This window comes from Macrobrachium nipponense, chromosome 44 (genome assembly GCF_015104395.2).
Source record: "Macrobrachium nipponense isolate FS-2020 chromosome 44, ASM1510439v2, whole genome shotgun sequence".
Classification (NCBI taxonomy): Eukaryota; Metazoa; Arthropoda; class Malacostraca; order Decapoda; family Palaemonidae; genus Macrobrachium; species Macrobrachium nipponense.
This window is the reverse complement of record NC_087221.1, coordinates 22,150,385-22,167,884: the sequence shown is the minus strand read 5'-3', so window position 1 is coordinate 22,167,884 and position 17,500 is coordinate 22,150,385. Positions and strand designations below refer to the sequence as shown.

Genomic DNA, 17,500 nt, shown 5'->3' with positions numbered 1-17,500 from the left:
ATATGGCTTAAAGGCCTCCACACTGCTAAGCCACTCACTGCTTGAGGTTACATTTCCACTGGTTGCTAAACATTCAGCTTGTTTAGTTTCATTCTTCTCTGGAGTCTGATTCTTTCCCACACTGCTCTTCGTAGTTTGTTTCACCTGGTCACCTTTCACAACTTGACCAACTGGCTTTGACTGCTGTTGATTCTGGTAACACTCTTGACTGTAGTGTCCTACTCTTCCACACTTGAAACAGACAACATTAGGTTTCTGTAACTGTCTTGAAAAACTGGGTGAGGATTTCACCTTAGCTTGCTGACGTGTATTACCTTGTGTACTCTTGGTAGTATCACTTGTAGGTTTCCCATTAAATTTGTTCCTGTTATTTGGATAAGACTTAAAACCTGGGCGTTGTTGACTCTGGTACTTGACATTGTAATTACGTTTACTACTGATTATATTGTAATCTTCACTCAGTGTAGCAGCTTTGTCAAGTTTCTCCACCTCTCTCTCTCTCTCAAATAGGCTCTTATGTGTTCAGAAATTCCCTTAAGATACTGTTCAAGAACAAGTAATTCTTCTAACTCATAAAAAGTTTTAACTTTAGCAGCTTCTACCCAACGTTTAAAACACCTTCTTACTTTATAAGCATAATCTAAGAATGTTCCCTTCTCATCTTTCCATAAATTTCTGAATCTTTCATTGTAGTACTCTGGGGTCATCTGGTAAACTTGTAGCACACTGTGTTTAAGTACCTTGTAGTCTTTACACTGATCAGCTGTTAAGGCTAGATAAGCACTTCTCCCTTTACCAATCAAGATACTTTGTAGCAAAACTGACCATTTATCTTCTGGTCATCCCATACCTGAAGCCACTTTCTCAAAGTGATAAAAAAACTCATCTGGAGCTTCTTCAGTAAACTTAGGGATTAACTTCTGTACTCTTACTACATCAAATACAGGGTCTTGATTACCTTGGTTAGGGTTAGGGTATCTTAGGGAATTTCTGAACATATAAGAGCCTATTTGAGAGAGAGAAAGGTGAAGAAATTTGACAAAGCTGCTACACTGAGTGAAGATTACAATATAATTAGTAGTAAACGTAATTACAAACGGTGTCACAGGTATTGTGGATCTAGCTCTTATCAATTCCATCTCCCTTTCATATCTTGCGATTTCTCTTTCTTCTTTTATCCTGTCTCTTTCCTCTTCTGCTGCTTTTTCTTCTTTCTTGTTTTTCCCTGTCTATTCTTTCTCTTTCAGTTTGCCTTCTCTCTCTTTCAGCAAGCCTTTTTAGCTTAATCAAATTCTCTTCTGCTTCAATGCGTCTAAGCTCTAACTCTGCATCACTTTTCTCTTTCTTTTCTGCTTGCTTATTCATAAGATCAGCACGTGCTACATTCAACAACTCTTGAGCCAATTCTAACTCATCTTAATCAGTTATTCTACCAGAGTTTATCAATGATTCCATAGCAATACATCTTATTTGTGCCTTTACCATACTAGTAGACACATAACCACCACATGCCACTGCTAAAGCGCTCCACTGTGCCTTAGTCAGAGTGGTTTCAGATAAAACTTGGATGGAAGGGGCTGCTAAAAATTCCTGAACCTTGAACTGAGCCATCTAAGTTATCAACTTACAATTCAATACAACAAATGCAAAACAAAACTATATGGTCACTTGCCTAACAAAATATATCCCTAACACCACCAGTATATACTAGAGTGATAATGAAATCTGTTTTCCTGTGTTTCTGGGCACCATTAATACTTGGGGGGAAAGTAGCCAAGTATCTGGTTACTTCACTTACCATTCATTAATTGTTACCTCACAACAGCCAGACACCTGAACCCTCATCACAGGTACTAAATGACGGAATACTCTAAAGGCAACAGTGATCCCTTAACAGCTTACTAGTATTGCAGAAAACCATACTAAGTTCATCAAAACAGGTGTGAGGTACTCTTGTAAGTAATCAAATTAATCAAAGGGCATCACTCCCTCAACAACTTTAAAGTCTAAGTATTTCCCTGATTTCAAAAGTCTAAGTACTTCCCTGGTTCTAAGTCACTTCAAGTTAATTGAAGGAAAACAGATCAATTAACACTCTAGGTTTCTGCCTAACATCAATATAATCATAATTAAATGCTGGTGTAAAATAAAAAAAACACTTTAAAAATTTTAAATACAAAAATTTATTATTAAACTCAAAATTTATAAGTGAAATTCACAATATCAGGGAAAATTACTGTTACTTGAAAACAAAGCAAAGTTTAATTAATTTTCTGCAAGAATCTTCAACGGTCCTCTAACTTCTCTTCCAAAAATCATCTCATTAGGTGAACATCCCATACTTTCTTGATAAGCACTCCTAACTTCAAACAACATTAATGGTAAACCAACATCCCATTCTCTTCCTGACTCAGAACAACACTTTGTCAGCATACTTTTCAATGTCTGGTGGAACCTTTCCAAGGCACCTTGAGTCTCTGGATGATAAGCAGTGGATAACTGTTGTTTCACTCCTAACAGATTCATCACATCCTGGAATAACTTTCAAGTAAAGTTGGTTCCTCTATCACTTTGTACTATTTCTGATATACCAAACTTTGAGAAAAACACGTTTTTCAGCAACTATCTTGGCAGATATGTTTCTAACAGGGATTGCTTCTGGATATCTTGTCACAGGAATATTAATGTTAACAAATACTCATTTCCTTTCTTTGTCTTCGGCAGCGGTCCAATCACTTTGCTAAAGGGTTCTCCTCTAACTTCTATAGGTTGTAGGGGGGCTTTCTTGATGGTTTCATTCGGTTTCCCAGCTATCTGGCAGGTATGACACTCACGACAGAATCTGCTAACATCTTTGTGAAGTCCAGGCCAGAAAAAATATTTCATGATCTTCTCCACAGTCTTCCTGATTCCCATATGTCCAGACTCATGAGCTACTGCAACCACTTGCTTCCTCAATGGATATGGAATCAAAATTTTGATGACATTCGCCCCATACAGCATCTCCTGGTATATCTGTAGGTCTATACTTCCTCATCAGCAAACCTTCCTTCAGATAGTAACAGGTCGGGATTTGTTACATCTCTTCTCAATCAACAACTCTGAAGAACAAATCAGTTAACAATGCATCCTTCTTCTGCAAGTCCATTAGCTTCTCTCTTGTCACTTGACCAACTTCAAGGGTTGAATTCTCAATATCTGCTAACTCAGCTATTGTAGTTTCACTACTGTCTTCAGGAACACGTTGACTACTCTGAGTCTCTTCAGGAACATCAGGTTCTTCTTCTTCGTCGTCGTCGTCTTCTTCATCTTTCCGGGAAATCTCTTCTTGGTCAGCACTATGGGAAACACCACTTCCCTGGAACAATTCTTCTAAGTACAAAGATCCTTCACTTGATCCTTCTTGGGTGTGTAAATCCTCAGTTTCTTCACTTGCAGTCGTAGTCCTCTTCATACTTCTGGTAGTTACACAACTAGGAAACAGGTGGGGGTTATTCCTCTCCAACTCTACTGTAGGACTAATCCTCAATGGTTTGTCTATCACTACAAGACAAGGAATAAATGGCACACCACCAACTTCATTCCCCAACAGAACATGTACACCTTCCACAGCCAGTGAGTCCTTTACAGCAAATCTACATTCCCTGTCACCAATTCACACGACAGGTGTAAGCAGCATATAGGAGTTACTTCCTCTCCTCCTATACCCTTCAAAATAACTGAATCTCCTGTGAGACTCTTCTTCAACTGAGGGTGAGAACCACGTACTACCACACTATGGTTACTCCCTGTATCACGTAATATCTTGACTGGTACCTGCACACTTTCTCCTTGAGTTGACAGCATACCCTCATAGATATATGGCTTAAAGGCCTCCACACTGCTAAGCCACTCACTGCTTGAGGTTACATTTCCACTGGTTGCTAAACATTCAGCTTGTTTAGTTTCATTCTTCTCTGGAGTCTGATTCTTTCCCACACTGCTCTTCGTAGTTTGTTTCACCTGGTCACCTTTCACAACTTGACCAACTGGCTTTGACTGCTGTTGATTCTGGTAACACTCTTGACTGTAGTGTCCTACTCTTCCACACTTGAAACAGACAACATTAGGTTTCTGTAACTGTCTTGAAAAACTGGGTGAGGATTTCACCTTAGCTTGCTGACGTGTATTACCTTGTGTACTCTTGGTAGTATCACTTGTAGGTTTCCCATTAAATTTGTTCCTGTTATTTGGATAAGACTTAAAACCTGGGCGTTGTTGACTCTGGTACTTGACATTGTAATTACGTTTACTACTGATTATATTGTAATCTTCACTCAGTGTAGCAGCTTTGTCAAGTTTCTCCACCTCTCTCTCTCTCTCAAATAGGCTCTTATGTGTTCAGAAATTCCCTTAAGATACTGTTCAAGAACAAGTAATTCTTCTAACTCATAAAAAGTTTTAACTTTAGCAGCTTCTACCCAACGTTTAAAACACCTTCTTACTTTATAAGCATAATCTAAGAATGTTCCCTTCTCATCTTTCCATAAATTTCTGAATCTTTCATTGTAGTACTCTGGGGTCATCTGGTAAACTTGTAGCACACTGTGTTTTAAGTACCTTGTAGTCTTTACACTGATCAGCTGTTAAGGCTAGATAAGCACTTCTCCCTTTACCAATCAAGATACTTTGTAGCAAAACTGACCATTTATCTTCTGGTCATCCCATACCTGAAGCCACTTTCTCAAAGTGATAAAAAAACTCATCTGGAGCTTCTTCAGTAAACTTAGGGATTAACTTCTGTACTCTTACTACATCAAATACAGGGTCTTGATTACCTTGGTTAGGGTTAGGGTATCTTAGGGAATTTCTGAACATATAAGAGCCTATTTGAGAGAGAGAAAGGTGAAGAAATTTGACAAAGCTGCTACACTGAGTGAAGATTACAATATAATTAGTAGTAAACGTAATTACAAACGGTGTCACAGGTATTGTGGATCTAGCTCTTATCAATTCCATCTCCCTTTCATATCTTGCGATTTCTCTTTCTTCTTTTATCCTGTCTCTTTCCTCTTCTGCTGCTTTTTCTTCTTTCTTGTTTTTCCCTGTCTATTCTTTCTCTTTCAGTTTGCCTTCTCTCTCTTTCAGCAAGCCTTTTTAGCTTAATCAAATTCTCTTCTGCTTCAATGCGTCTAAGCTCTAACTCTGCATCACTTTTCTCTTTCTTTTCTGCTTGCTTATTCATAAGATCAGCACGTGCTACATTCAACAACTCTTGAGCCAATTCTAACTCATCTTAATCAGTTATTCTACCAGAGTTTATCAATGATTCCATAGCAATACATCTTATTTGTGCCTTTACCATACTAGTAGACACATAACCACCACATGCCACTGCTAAAGCGCTCCACTGTGCCTTAGTCAGAGTGGTTTCAGATAAAACTTGGATGGAAGGGGCTGCTAAAAATTCCTGAACCTTGAACTGAGCCATCTAAGTTATCAACTTACAATTCAATACAACAAATGCAAAACAAAACTATATGGTCACTTGCCTAACAAAATATATCCCTAACACCACCAGTATATACTAGAGTGATAATGAAATCTGTTTTCCTGTGTTTCTGGGCACCATTAATACTTGGGGGGAAAGTAGCCAAGTATCTGGTTACTTCACTTACCATTCATTAATTGTTACCTCACAACAGCCAGACACCTGAACCCTCATCACAGGTACTAAATGACGGAATACTCTAAAGGCAACAGTGATCCCTTAACAGCTTACTAGTATTGCAGAAAATCATACTAAGTTCATCAAAACAGGTGTGAGGTACTCTTGTAAGTAATCAAATTAATCAAAGGGCATCACTCCCTCAACAACTTTAAAGTCTAAGTATTTCCCTGATTTCAAAAGTCTAAGTACTTCCCTGGTTCTAAGTCACTTCAAGTTAATTGAAGGAAAACAGATCAATTAACACTCTAGGTTTCTGCCTAACATCAATATAATCATAATTAAATGCTGGTGTAAAATAAAGAAAACACTTTAAAAATTTTAAATACAAAAATTTATTATTAAACTCAAAATTTATAAGTGAAATTCACAATATCAGGGAAAATTACTGTTACTTGAAAACAAAGCAAAGTTTAATTAATTCTTGAATCAATTAAGTAAAATTAAATCAAAATTAATTTATCACAAAATACAAGGAAATTAATTCAATCAAAATTCAAAAGTGTTAGGCAATAATTGAAATTTGGAAATTAATTCACAAGTGCTAAACAATAATAAAACTTGAAAAGAATTCTAAGTAAATGCAAATTAATTCACAAGTGTTAAATTCAGTTAAATGTGCAACTATTAAGTAATGAAAATAACTAAGGTAATTAAATTGTGAATGTAAATGAAAACACAGGAAAATGTGGAAAAATACCAAAATTGCAAAAAGTACTAATCACACAGAATATCAAATAAAAAGACACACTTCAATAAGAAAATGGATAAATGCACCAAAAATAAACACTTCAAAAAGAAAATGGATAAATGCACCAAAAATAAGCACTTCAATAAGAAAATGGATAAATGCACTTCAAATGAAACAAACACAAAACACAAAAATTTGCAATGTATAAAAATGTAAATTTCACTAAATCATTGTAACTATTGTAACATTAGTTATTAGTTCTCTAAACCATCGTAACCAATAGTTATTAGTTTTTACCAAACCATCATAACCATTAGATATTAGTTGCAACTAATAAAAATATAACACGCTTTACCTTCTTGGTATACAAATTTTCTTTCTTTGCTGCAGCTTGTTTCGCACTCACAAAAACAGGCGCCGTTACACACAATGTTTGTTTAGATTCCACAAAAACACTAAATAAACTCTAAGAAATATCAAATCCGAGATCTAAAAGTTACAAGTGACCATTCTACGTTACGTTAATATCAATTATGGAGAGAGAGAGAGAGAGAGAGAGAGAGAGAGAGAGAGAGAGAGAGAGAGAGAGAATATGTGAACGCTTTGAGGATTTAAGCCTGAATGAATCTTTCATTTCGCACAAGAGCTGGGCAGTGGATCTGGCACAAAACGTTTTGGGACACAATTCTTTCCAGAAGCTTCGAATGTGACGCAACTTTACAAAAAACTGTGAAATCTGCACGTGGTTTTGACAAAGACGAACGTGTATGAAACCATTCTGCTCAACAAAGACACGACCCGATCAAGACAGAAGTCGAGCGAAAGTCACTATCAGACGTGATGACAGAAATCCCAAAACACAGCGAAGACATCGTTGACATAATAGGGAAACAATCCTAGTTTCGAATGGACAAAGATATTCTCTCTCTCTTTTCATACTACGTTATATATTCTTTTACATTATGTTATGCAAAATCTGAACACACATTTAAAACATCCTATCTCTAAGCTACCTAGGAATCTGAAAAAATGTTGCAAAATTATATATAACCTTTTATACAGTCAAAGAGGGGTTATATGCATTTTGAAAGTAGCAATATATAATATATATATATATATATATATAGATAATATATATATATATATATATATACACACACACACATACATATATATATATATATATTGTTACATATGAGCCTCGACCTTAAGGGGTTCAAATACGTAAACGGAAATAGTTGAGGGAAAAAACAGAATAAATTAATTGAACTTACCGTAAAAGGATTTAAAGTGTTAATTTACTCTAGAGGGAAAGGTCGCCAGAAAACTCAGCTAATTACTTTACATCTATTTATTTACAAGAGGCTGCTTAACAGCCTGGGAAAGTAAATGCAACTGGTCCACACATGTACTAATAATATCTCTCAAGGGGATAATAGTTGGCTCAAAATGAGATTCACGTAAAAGCTGGTTTTCACAATGGTTCATATGTCTTGCGGTAAAGCATCACTTGCGGGCGCCAAGACTTGGACACGTGACTCAGGGAATCTGGATGCCATGATCAGTGGACCTTTCTAGAAATGCGGCCTGGGCTTTTGTCTCAGGTCTGGGGCTCTGGGCGCGCCAGTAACGCTGTTAGGCCTAAGTGTGGAAGGCTGGCTGCCGGAACATCCGTCCGAGGTCACGACTGGAGCTGACTGAGGGCGAAGGCAGGTGTGTTTCCTGGGTGTTGTGGGGTCAGCTTAACCCCCCAAGAGCAGGGCAATCCTGGAAACAAAACATACAGCCAGCAGAGGGTTCACAGGAAAAAGGAGCTTAAGACATAGGCCTAATAAGTATCAGTCTACCTACATCCTTCCCTTTGGGATACGTCCCTAAAGCTGACAAGTCTATTTTCCCCCTTCTAGCAGGAAATTCCTATCTCTGGCTGGCTAGCTTTGGTTTCCCGCCTAAATTAGCTGATATTTGGAGGAATATGGCTGCCTTTTTACAAATCAAAATATTTAACTAAATGCTGGGTAGACGAGGAGATCAATAAACGTAGCAATATACACGAGTGCTTTTAATAATTTTTGTACAAGTTTTTTTATTAGCATGTCCTTTATTTTTCTCAAGGTATATACTCATGTATGTATATATATATATATCTATATATATATATATATATATATATATATATATATATATATATAGGTATATATATATATATATATATATATATATTATATATATATTGTATATATGTATATATTACAAATATGTAATGTATATATACTTATACACGAGTATCCTCAAGAAAAATAAAAAGACATGCTAAAAAATAAACTATTGAAAAACATTATTAAAATAAATCAAACTGCAAAAAAACAAACATGGTAAATTACGAAGACATAACTTGTCGGAGTGGGGGAGGAAAATGAATGTTTTTAATTAACTGTGATTAATGAGAGAGAGAGAGAGAGAGAGAGAGAGAGAGAGAGAGAGAGAGAGAATGTAGCACAGCAGGAGAAACATGCGAGGGGTTAATGACACTTAATATAATCGCAAAGTTGAGGTTAATGAGTTGAACTCATGAGTTAATGAGTCACAGTTCGGACGCCTATGATATGAGGGATCCCTCAATACTGATGCAGCAAAGGTTAAGGATTACGAGACGACCAGAGCGAGTGAGAAATATGCAAAGAATGAGATGAGGAGATGAATATCGAAAGGGAGAGAGAGAGAGAGAGAGAGAGAGAGAGAGAGAGAGAGAGAGAGAGAGAGAGAGAATAATGCTTCACGGTGGTTGAAAATAAAGTCAATGGCTAATGTTCCTTTTAAATAGATAGATAGATAAATAAAATGATGAAAAAGACCAAAGAATGCGAGAGTAGCAGATGTAAACTGAGAGAGAGAGAGAGAGAGAGAGAGAGAGAGAGAGAGAGAGAGAGAGAGAGAGAGAAACATTTACAAAATAAGGCCTCACAATTATTAAAAAATCACTTATGGATTAAATGGATAAAAGATGATGAATAAGACGCAGGAAAATAACAGAAGCACACACACACAGACACACACACAAATACGACTAAATAAACGAAATACTATTCCAGTTAGAAAACCTAATACAAAGTAAAAAAAAATAAATAAATAAATAATCAATGTCAGCTGACGATGTTCATATATAAATCAAGCGACTTCATGAAATTCAGTGAAATACATAATTTAAAACTGGGGGACTGGGGGAGTCACTCCTGTTTATTTAATAATCAAACTTCTGTTTATTCAATAATCAGTCCCAGTACAATTATATAAAAAGTGCTAGTAATGTAATTCTTCGCCCGCCGGTAGCCGGTGTTAAATAAAAACATTGTCTAAGTTCCTTCGAATACAGGATAAAGAATTAAGTATTGAAGCTCGTGAATGGAGGAATGTCTCTTCGGATAATTCACAACGGTTTTATAAGTCAAGCGAAAAAAAAAACAATAGCTCACGTTTAAAAGAAAGAAAAGAAAAAACTGTAGCTTTAGAATTTTTACACTCCTGGCAGTCCCAAGTCCGGATTATAGAGGGATGCGTGACTAACGCTCCCCACCCCGACAAAATTCTAAGCATATTACTAAAACTCGCAGTATACCTTAGTAAACCGATGGAAGAGAGAAGGGATTTTAGTACGATTTAATTTGAACTAATGAAATTTAGACTGCCAAGCCAAGCACTTGGCGAAATGGGACAACTCATCGCCGCCATCTCATCGCCAGCCAACTCATCACCGCAACTCATCTCCGACTTAACTTATGCCCCCGGCCCAACTTATCTCCAGCCCAGCTCATCTCCAGCCCAACTTATACCCGGCCCAACTCATCACCGGTCCAACACACACACACACACACGCTATTTTCTCAGGTGTATATTGTAATGGCTCAAAAAATCAGAGGTGTCATTCCAGTGCTTTATGCTCTATTACCTAACAAACGGAAAGTTACATATTCAAGGCTATTTAAAATGATAAAAGAATGTCAACCAACAGGAAACCCGATATCGGTTGTATGTGATTTTGAAATTGCAGCATTTTTGGCAATCAAGGAAAATTGTCCACAAGTCGAACTAAAAGGGTGAAGGCTTCCTTCTTTCTTTCACCTTCGCCAAAACATGCAAAAACACATTGCGGCTTTGGGTCTAAGTTCTCGCTATAATAACGATAGCCAGTTTTCTTTACAAGTAAAGATAATACTGGCGCTTGCATTTGTACCTGTCAATCATATTGATTCATATATTGATGTCTTAGCTGATGAATTATCCCCAGAGCATGTGCCAATCTTGAACTGGCTTGAACAGACAATTATATAGGTCGGTTAAACAGACGTGGAAATAGCAGACGTGCACCACTCTTTCCATTGGAAATGTGGAATTTGTATTTTCGAACTTTGAATCATGAAGATAAAACAAACAACCATGCAGAAGGAGCGAACAGAAGATTACAAATGGAATCAGGAATGGAACATCCTACACTCTGGAAATTCATAAATGCACTTAAAAAAGTTCAGAAAGGTAGAGATTTTTATTTGGAATCACTTATAGCAGGCAGTTCACCACTCGCCAAATTAAAAAAGTACAGGGATACTGATTCCCGCATTCTTAGAATTGTCCAAAATTTTAACGAAAGGACTCCCATTGAATATTTAAGATGCATTTCTCATAACATAAAATAATTTTTTTTTGTATATTTTCATGGATTTTTTGTCTTTAATTATATGGTGTTAATTTATTTTTAGTGTCATGAAAGAGTCATACTTGATTCTGAATAAAGGTGTTTTTTAATATTTACTGAATTTTCATTAATCACTGCCGGGAATGAGTTGGGCCAGGATTGAGTTGGGCCAGGGGGGGGGGGGATGAGTTGGGCCGGGGATGAGTAGGCGGCGATGAGTTTGGCGGCGATGAGTTGGCGGTGATGAGATGTACCCCATTCACACTTGGCACTTACGATCATTCATCGCTTCAGACGATGAAAAGAGGGTGTTGGATTAGTTGGGAAAATCCCAGAGTTCCACTAAGAAGTAATAGTTAGTGAGGTTGGAAAGCAAGTCTGAAGAAAGGAAGAGGGAACGGAGGTAAATTACAAGGCTAACAAGTGGGTGTAACTACAGGCTGAAGGGACGCTGAAAAGACCCTTCTGTTATGACTACAGTACATCATGTGAGATTTACTCTTCGCCCACCCCTCATCCAGCCATCACGGATTACAATGCGTTTTGGTGAGGCCCTAAGACAACAAAGCTAGAATAATAATCATGAGAGAAATGAAAAGAGGCTCCCAGCATTCAGTAAAAACATCTTGGGAACCGGATACACACGTTGGCCATATAAGCGGTAAAGGGAGAAGCCGAGGATGACGTCAGCTATGACATCAGACCGTATTTGTTCGAGAAATTATCATGTAAAATTGAAGGGGCATAACAGAACGCACGTACTTAACAGGCTACACGACGAGTATGGTAACTTCGTGTGTGTTTGTAAACAATTTTGGGGGAAGAAATATGAATTTTTCTTCATTGTCTAGCGAGGAAGTTACACTTTTTTCCCACCACCGCCATAATACGGAATTTTCTCCCATATTTTCTCAGATTTCTGTAACCTACTCCCTCTGAAGAAGACAACATACAAGTTTCTTATGGTCTGAAATTCACTTCTTTTTCCTACCATTTTCCACCCGTGTTTTCTTAGCAGTTGCAATGTCAGAGTTAATGAACCAACTAATCAATGCTTCAGGCCTGGGCTGGTTAAGTGCATCCCGTGGATTCTCTATCCAAATGGATAAAAAAAAAATAATCGATATACAGAGTAAAAATATAAATTGAAGAAGTTGTTGCAGTCAATAACTAGAATTGTTTAAATGTAGCATAGCTAATTCTGATAACGGTACATTATCAATTTTTAGTTTTTTGTAAAAGAAAACTATTGTGACAGTTTTGTCTGTCCATCCGCACTTTTTCTGTCCGCCCTCAGATCTTGAAAACTACTGAGGCTGTGGGGCTGGAAATTGATATGTCAGTCATCAACCCTCCAATCATCAAACTTATCAAATTGCAGCCCTCTAGCCTCAGTAGTTTTTCTTTTATTTAAGGTTAAAATTAGCCATGATCGTGCGTCTTACACCGCTATAGAGACCAACAAGGCCACCACTGGACCTTGGCTGGTAGCTTCATGTACCGTGGCTCATACAACATTATACGCTGTACAGAACACTCGATTGCGCCGAAGAAACTTCGGCGCATTTTCAACTTGATTGCTTTTGTTTTGTCTTAATTAACATTAGTGTCTTTGCTGCCGTTTTTGCTGATGTTATTTGTTAGTGTTAGTGGTAGTGATGGCGGAGCGGACAAAATAAAAAATGTTTGCTCTAGATTTTGTTTTGATGTTCTTGGGAGCAATGTAGCGAAGGTGTGGGTTTGGTAATAAACCGGGAGGCCTGAAAATATGTCCGATGAAAACACTACTAAGGTATCTTTCATGATAGCTTCCAATTACTGTCACTGATACCTTTTATTATTATTATTATTATTATTATTATTATTATTATTATTATTATTATTATTATTATTATTTTAATGTTAATTGATCGCTTTTTTCTGGATATAATAGCGCCATGTTGCTTCTGAAACCATAAAAATGTTACTTTATTAGCCATAAAAAAGTTAATTCTGTAACCATTAAAATGTTACTTCTGAAACCATAAGAATTTTAGTTCTGTAACCATAAAAATGTTACTTTTGAAATCATAAAAATGTTACTCCTGAAATCATACAAATTTAACTTGTGAAACAATAAAAATGTTATTTCAGTAAAAATAAAAAATTCCCTCTGTAACCACAAGAAGTTTTCTTAAACACACCCATCCCCAAAAAATGTTACCTGTTACCATAATATTGTTACTTCGGAAACCATAAAAATGTTACTTTCGGAGCCATGAAAATATTGTCTTTGTAGCCATAAAAATGTTACTTCTGAAACCGCCAAAAATGTTGCCTCTGCAACCTTTAATTAAAAGTGATACTTCTGAAACCATGAAAAAATTTATTTCTGAAACCATTAAAACTCTCTTCCAAAGCCCTAAAAGTTACTTCTGAAACCCCCCAAAAATGTTGCCTCTGTAAACATAAAAACGTTTTCTTAAACCCCCTACATGAGTTACCTCTGTAACCACAAAAATGTTACTTCTGGAAGCCACCAAAAATTTTACCTGTTACCACGAAAATGTTACTTCTGAAACCATAAAAATGTTACTTCCGAAACCATGAAAATGCTGCTTTTCTAACCATAAAAATGTAACTTCTGAAACCACCAAAAATGTTGCCTCTACAACCTTAAGAGTGATATTTCTGAAACCATAAACAAAACTTATTTCTGAAACCATAAAAATGTTACTTCTGAAACCATGAAAATACTGCCTCTACAACCTTAAGAGTGATATTTCTGAAACCATAAACAATATTTATTTCTGAAACCATACAATTGGGTAGGTGAGGGGGGGGGAGAATCTCCCTATAAGATCTGGCGTCTGTAAATCGCCCCCCGTCCCCACCTCCATCTCTACCAGGAGAACCCACCCTGAACCGAGAGAGAGAGAGAGAGAGAGAGAGAGAGAGAGAGAGAGAGAGAGAGAGAGAGAGAGAGAAAATGCCATTTGATAACACGGACCGGAGAAATTGAGAACTCGGACCGGCGCTACAATGTGACTAATTGCCAGAGCGGAGGCGCATTCCGTAAAGGAGTGCTAATTATTCAATCATTAGTCGCTCGTAATTGGCGGAGGGATGGAGTTGGTGCTTCTTCTTTGGAAGGTAATTAAAAAGAAGAAAAGTGGAAGGAGGAGGAGGAGGAGGAGGGGGAGAGGAGCAGGAATAGCGGGAAGGATAGGGAGGGGCGGGAATATCGGGTGCTTGCGAGCAAAAGGCAGGACTGAAAGAAAAATTATTTGGATAATGAGAGATACGTTTACATCTGGATAAATATTGAGAGAGAGAGAGAGAGAGAGAGAGAGAGAGAGAGAGAGAGAGAGAGAGAGAGAGAGAGACTGTGAAATACTGCAGATGCACAAGAGTGTCTTGATTAATTGTAGAAGTCCCCTTCAACGATTGTTCGAAAGATACAGAGGAATGACAGCGTGTGCTCATGAAAATGGCGTGAGACTCTTTTAATTAGTCATGGTTTCATCCTGGTGAATTTTTGGGCCATTGTTTGTCACGTTTTCAGCAATTAACGGGCTTCAGAAGTAATAAATAAGTAAATAACTTCGAAAATATTGAGGAAATCCATGAATGAAATATATATATCTATCTATCTATATATATATATATATATATATATATATATATATATATATATATATATATATATATATAACAGATAATAATGAATTTAACTAGCTTTGATTCCTGAAAACAGAATCTCCCATCTATTGCCACTATAAAAAGCGTCACTCCCATCATTAGGAAGGGAACTAGTCATAATAAAGATACCAATGCCACTAATGAAGACCTTAAAAATGGACGAGAAGGAAAAGTCTCTAATTAAGAACACAAAGTTACACACGTGCAAGCGCGACGATACAAGAAGAGCGTAGTGCTGCAATTGTCTTCAAGAGCAGATAATATAGGCCGCTAAGAGAACGTCTTATCGACAGATTTCACAAGAAAAATATATACTCTCTCCCTACCCCCACCTCTCCTTATATAGTATATATATCTATATATATACACACACACATATATATATGTATATATATATATATATATATATATATATATATATATATATGTATATATATATATATATGTATATATATATTTATATATATATATATATATGTATATATATGTATATATATGTATATATATATATGTGTGTGTGTGTGTAATATATATATAGATATATATACTATATAAGGAGAGGTGGGGGTAGGGAGAGAGTATATATTCTTGTGAAATCTGTCGATAAGACGTTCTCTTAGCGGCCTATATTATCTGCTCTTGAAGACAATTGCAGCACTACGCCTCTTCTTGTATCGTCGCGCTTGCACGTGTGTAACTTTGTTGTTCTTAATTAGAGACTTTTCCTTCTCGATCATTTTAATGTCTTTATTAGTGGCATTGGCATCTTTATTATGACTAGTTCCCTTCCTAATGATGGGAGTGACGCTTTTTATAATGGCAGTAGATGGGAGATTCTGTTTTCAGGAATCAAAGTTAGTTTAATTCACTTATGTCTGTTTTAGGTATATATATATATATATATATATATATATATATATATATATATATATATATATATATATACACAATATACAATATATAATAAATATAAATATATGAATAGTTTTACATGTGCGTGTATGAGCGCATGTTAAAATACATCCATAGGGTATACTATTCACTACTTACACACTACCATCATAATTATGATCGCCAGAGTTCCCTGGGAAGCAGTCCTGTTTCGATTAAATCTAGCTGTTGGAGTCAACATTTTTATAGCGATAATTACACTTGCACCTTAATCTTGTGCATAAGATAAACGATTAGGGAAAAGACAAAAGTGTTATTTGCACCGTGACATTAAAATATACGTGACGCTAATCGGATAATGAAAGATGACTAACTCTCATGGTCTATTTTCTTTCCTCTTCGATTTAGTCCCCCGTGACCTCGTAAAGAAAACGTGTCACGGGTTTGTCTCATTAGTCTGATTATTAATGTTTATGTTGCTTGGTTTACTTTTCCTTCTCGTTTTTTTATTTTTTTATTTTACATAAACAAGGCGCACATGTAGTTCTAGAATCCAAGGTTGATGAATTGCTTGACTTGTTTACGTAATGAAGAGTCAGTGACTTCTGTTATTCTAACGAATCATGACAAATGGTAGACTCTGGCATTCACGATCATCTAAAGGGGCTGCATAGATAGAATTAGATAAGAAAACGGTTGCTGACTAGTTTATGCAAAGCATAATCATAATTACCTCACACGTAAGGCTGAAGCAGAGGTTACACACAAAGAACGAGCAAATACTCAAACAAACCAACTTAAGAAAAGAAATTTAACTATCAATGAAGATTATGATCTTAAGAAAAACGATTACTATTTTCATTTCAAATGCATAATATCTACAGCAAACATCAGAGGAGCCTTACACACAGAAACACAAACACACACACGTGCACATGCACACAAATTAAATCATATCATATATACTATATATATTATATATATATATATTATATATATATATATATATATATATATATATATATATATATGATCTGTGTGTGTGGATAAGAACGCAGTATTGCATATTGCACCACAAAATACATGTGCATTCAGTCAGTTTTTCATCTCTTCCATTTAAGACCGAGCTAGCGATGAAAATGAATTTCTTGTATAAAAAAATTTGTCTTCATTTGCATAATGATTTCCAACTCATATTAATTACCCTCTTGATAATTACCATTTATTACCCTCCCCTCCTGGCCTTCTTATCCCTCCCCCACCCCTTCCTCTCTCCTACTCCCCTGCCTCTTCGTGCTTAAGATTCATCGTCATGATATACGATACAAAAATATCTCGGGGCCTTTGCCTCTTATTTCACAAAACTGCCGAGCGTTAACGACGAAACCTCACGGTGTTGTTAAGGCGCGTTCGTTTTGCCTCGTTAAAGGAAAATTAATTACCAGGTTGAATGCAAGTTCATGTTCCTTTCGATTCGCGAATGAAAACTATTTTTCACTGGTTCATATAAATCTTTAAAGAAATTCTTAAGGTTGTTGAGCGACATATTAAATTTATATAAAATTAGCCTATTCAAAATAACAGCGTTGAGAACGTAAACAGAATTGTTTCATTGTCATGTTGTGTTCAAATAGGCGTCATCGCGTTCCTGTTGTCAAACATGTAACTTCAGCAATTATATGGGTAAAGGCTAAGGATCATTACAAGAATCTAAGAAAATTGCTACAAAATTTAATTCACGTTATATAATGCTAAATATCTTTTTTTTTTTATACATAGACATCTAAAAAAAACTAAATCTTTTACTTACAAACTCAAAAGCGGTTTAAAGAAAATACTA

The 17,500-nt window shown here is 36.2% G+C and overlaps 2 protein-coding genes across 2 annotated transcripts in view; both read right to left on the bottom strand.

Moving 5' to 3' along the window:
- Positions 1–17,500, bottom strand: part of LOC135204088 (connectin-like) — a 622,057-nt gene that overhangs the window by 569,943 nt on the left and 34,614 nt on the right. The gene's annotated exons all lie outside the window — the stretch shown is intronic.
- LOC135203934 (uncharacterized) overlaps positions 1–17,500 on the bottom strand; it is a 42,477-nt gene that overhangs the window by 16,274 nt on the left and 8,703 nt on the right. The window contains exon 3 of the mRNA XM_064233864.1: positions 3,172–3,309. Coding sequence (XP_064089934.1) covers positions 3,172–3,309 — 138 coding nt within the window. The remainder of the gene's footprint in view (positions 1–3,171; positions 3,310–17,500) is intronic.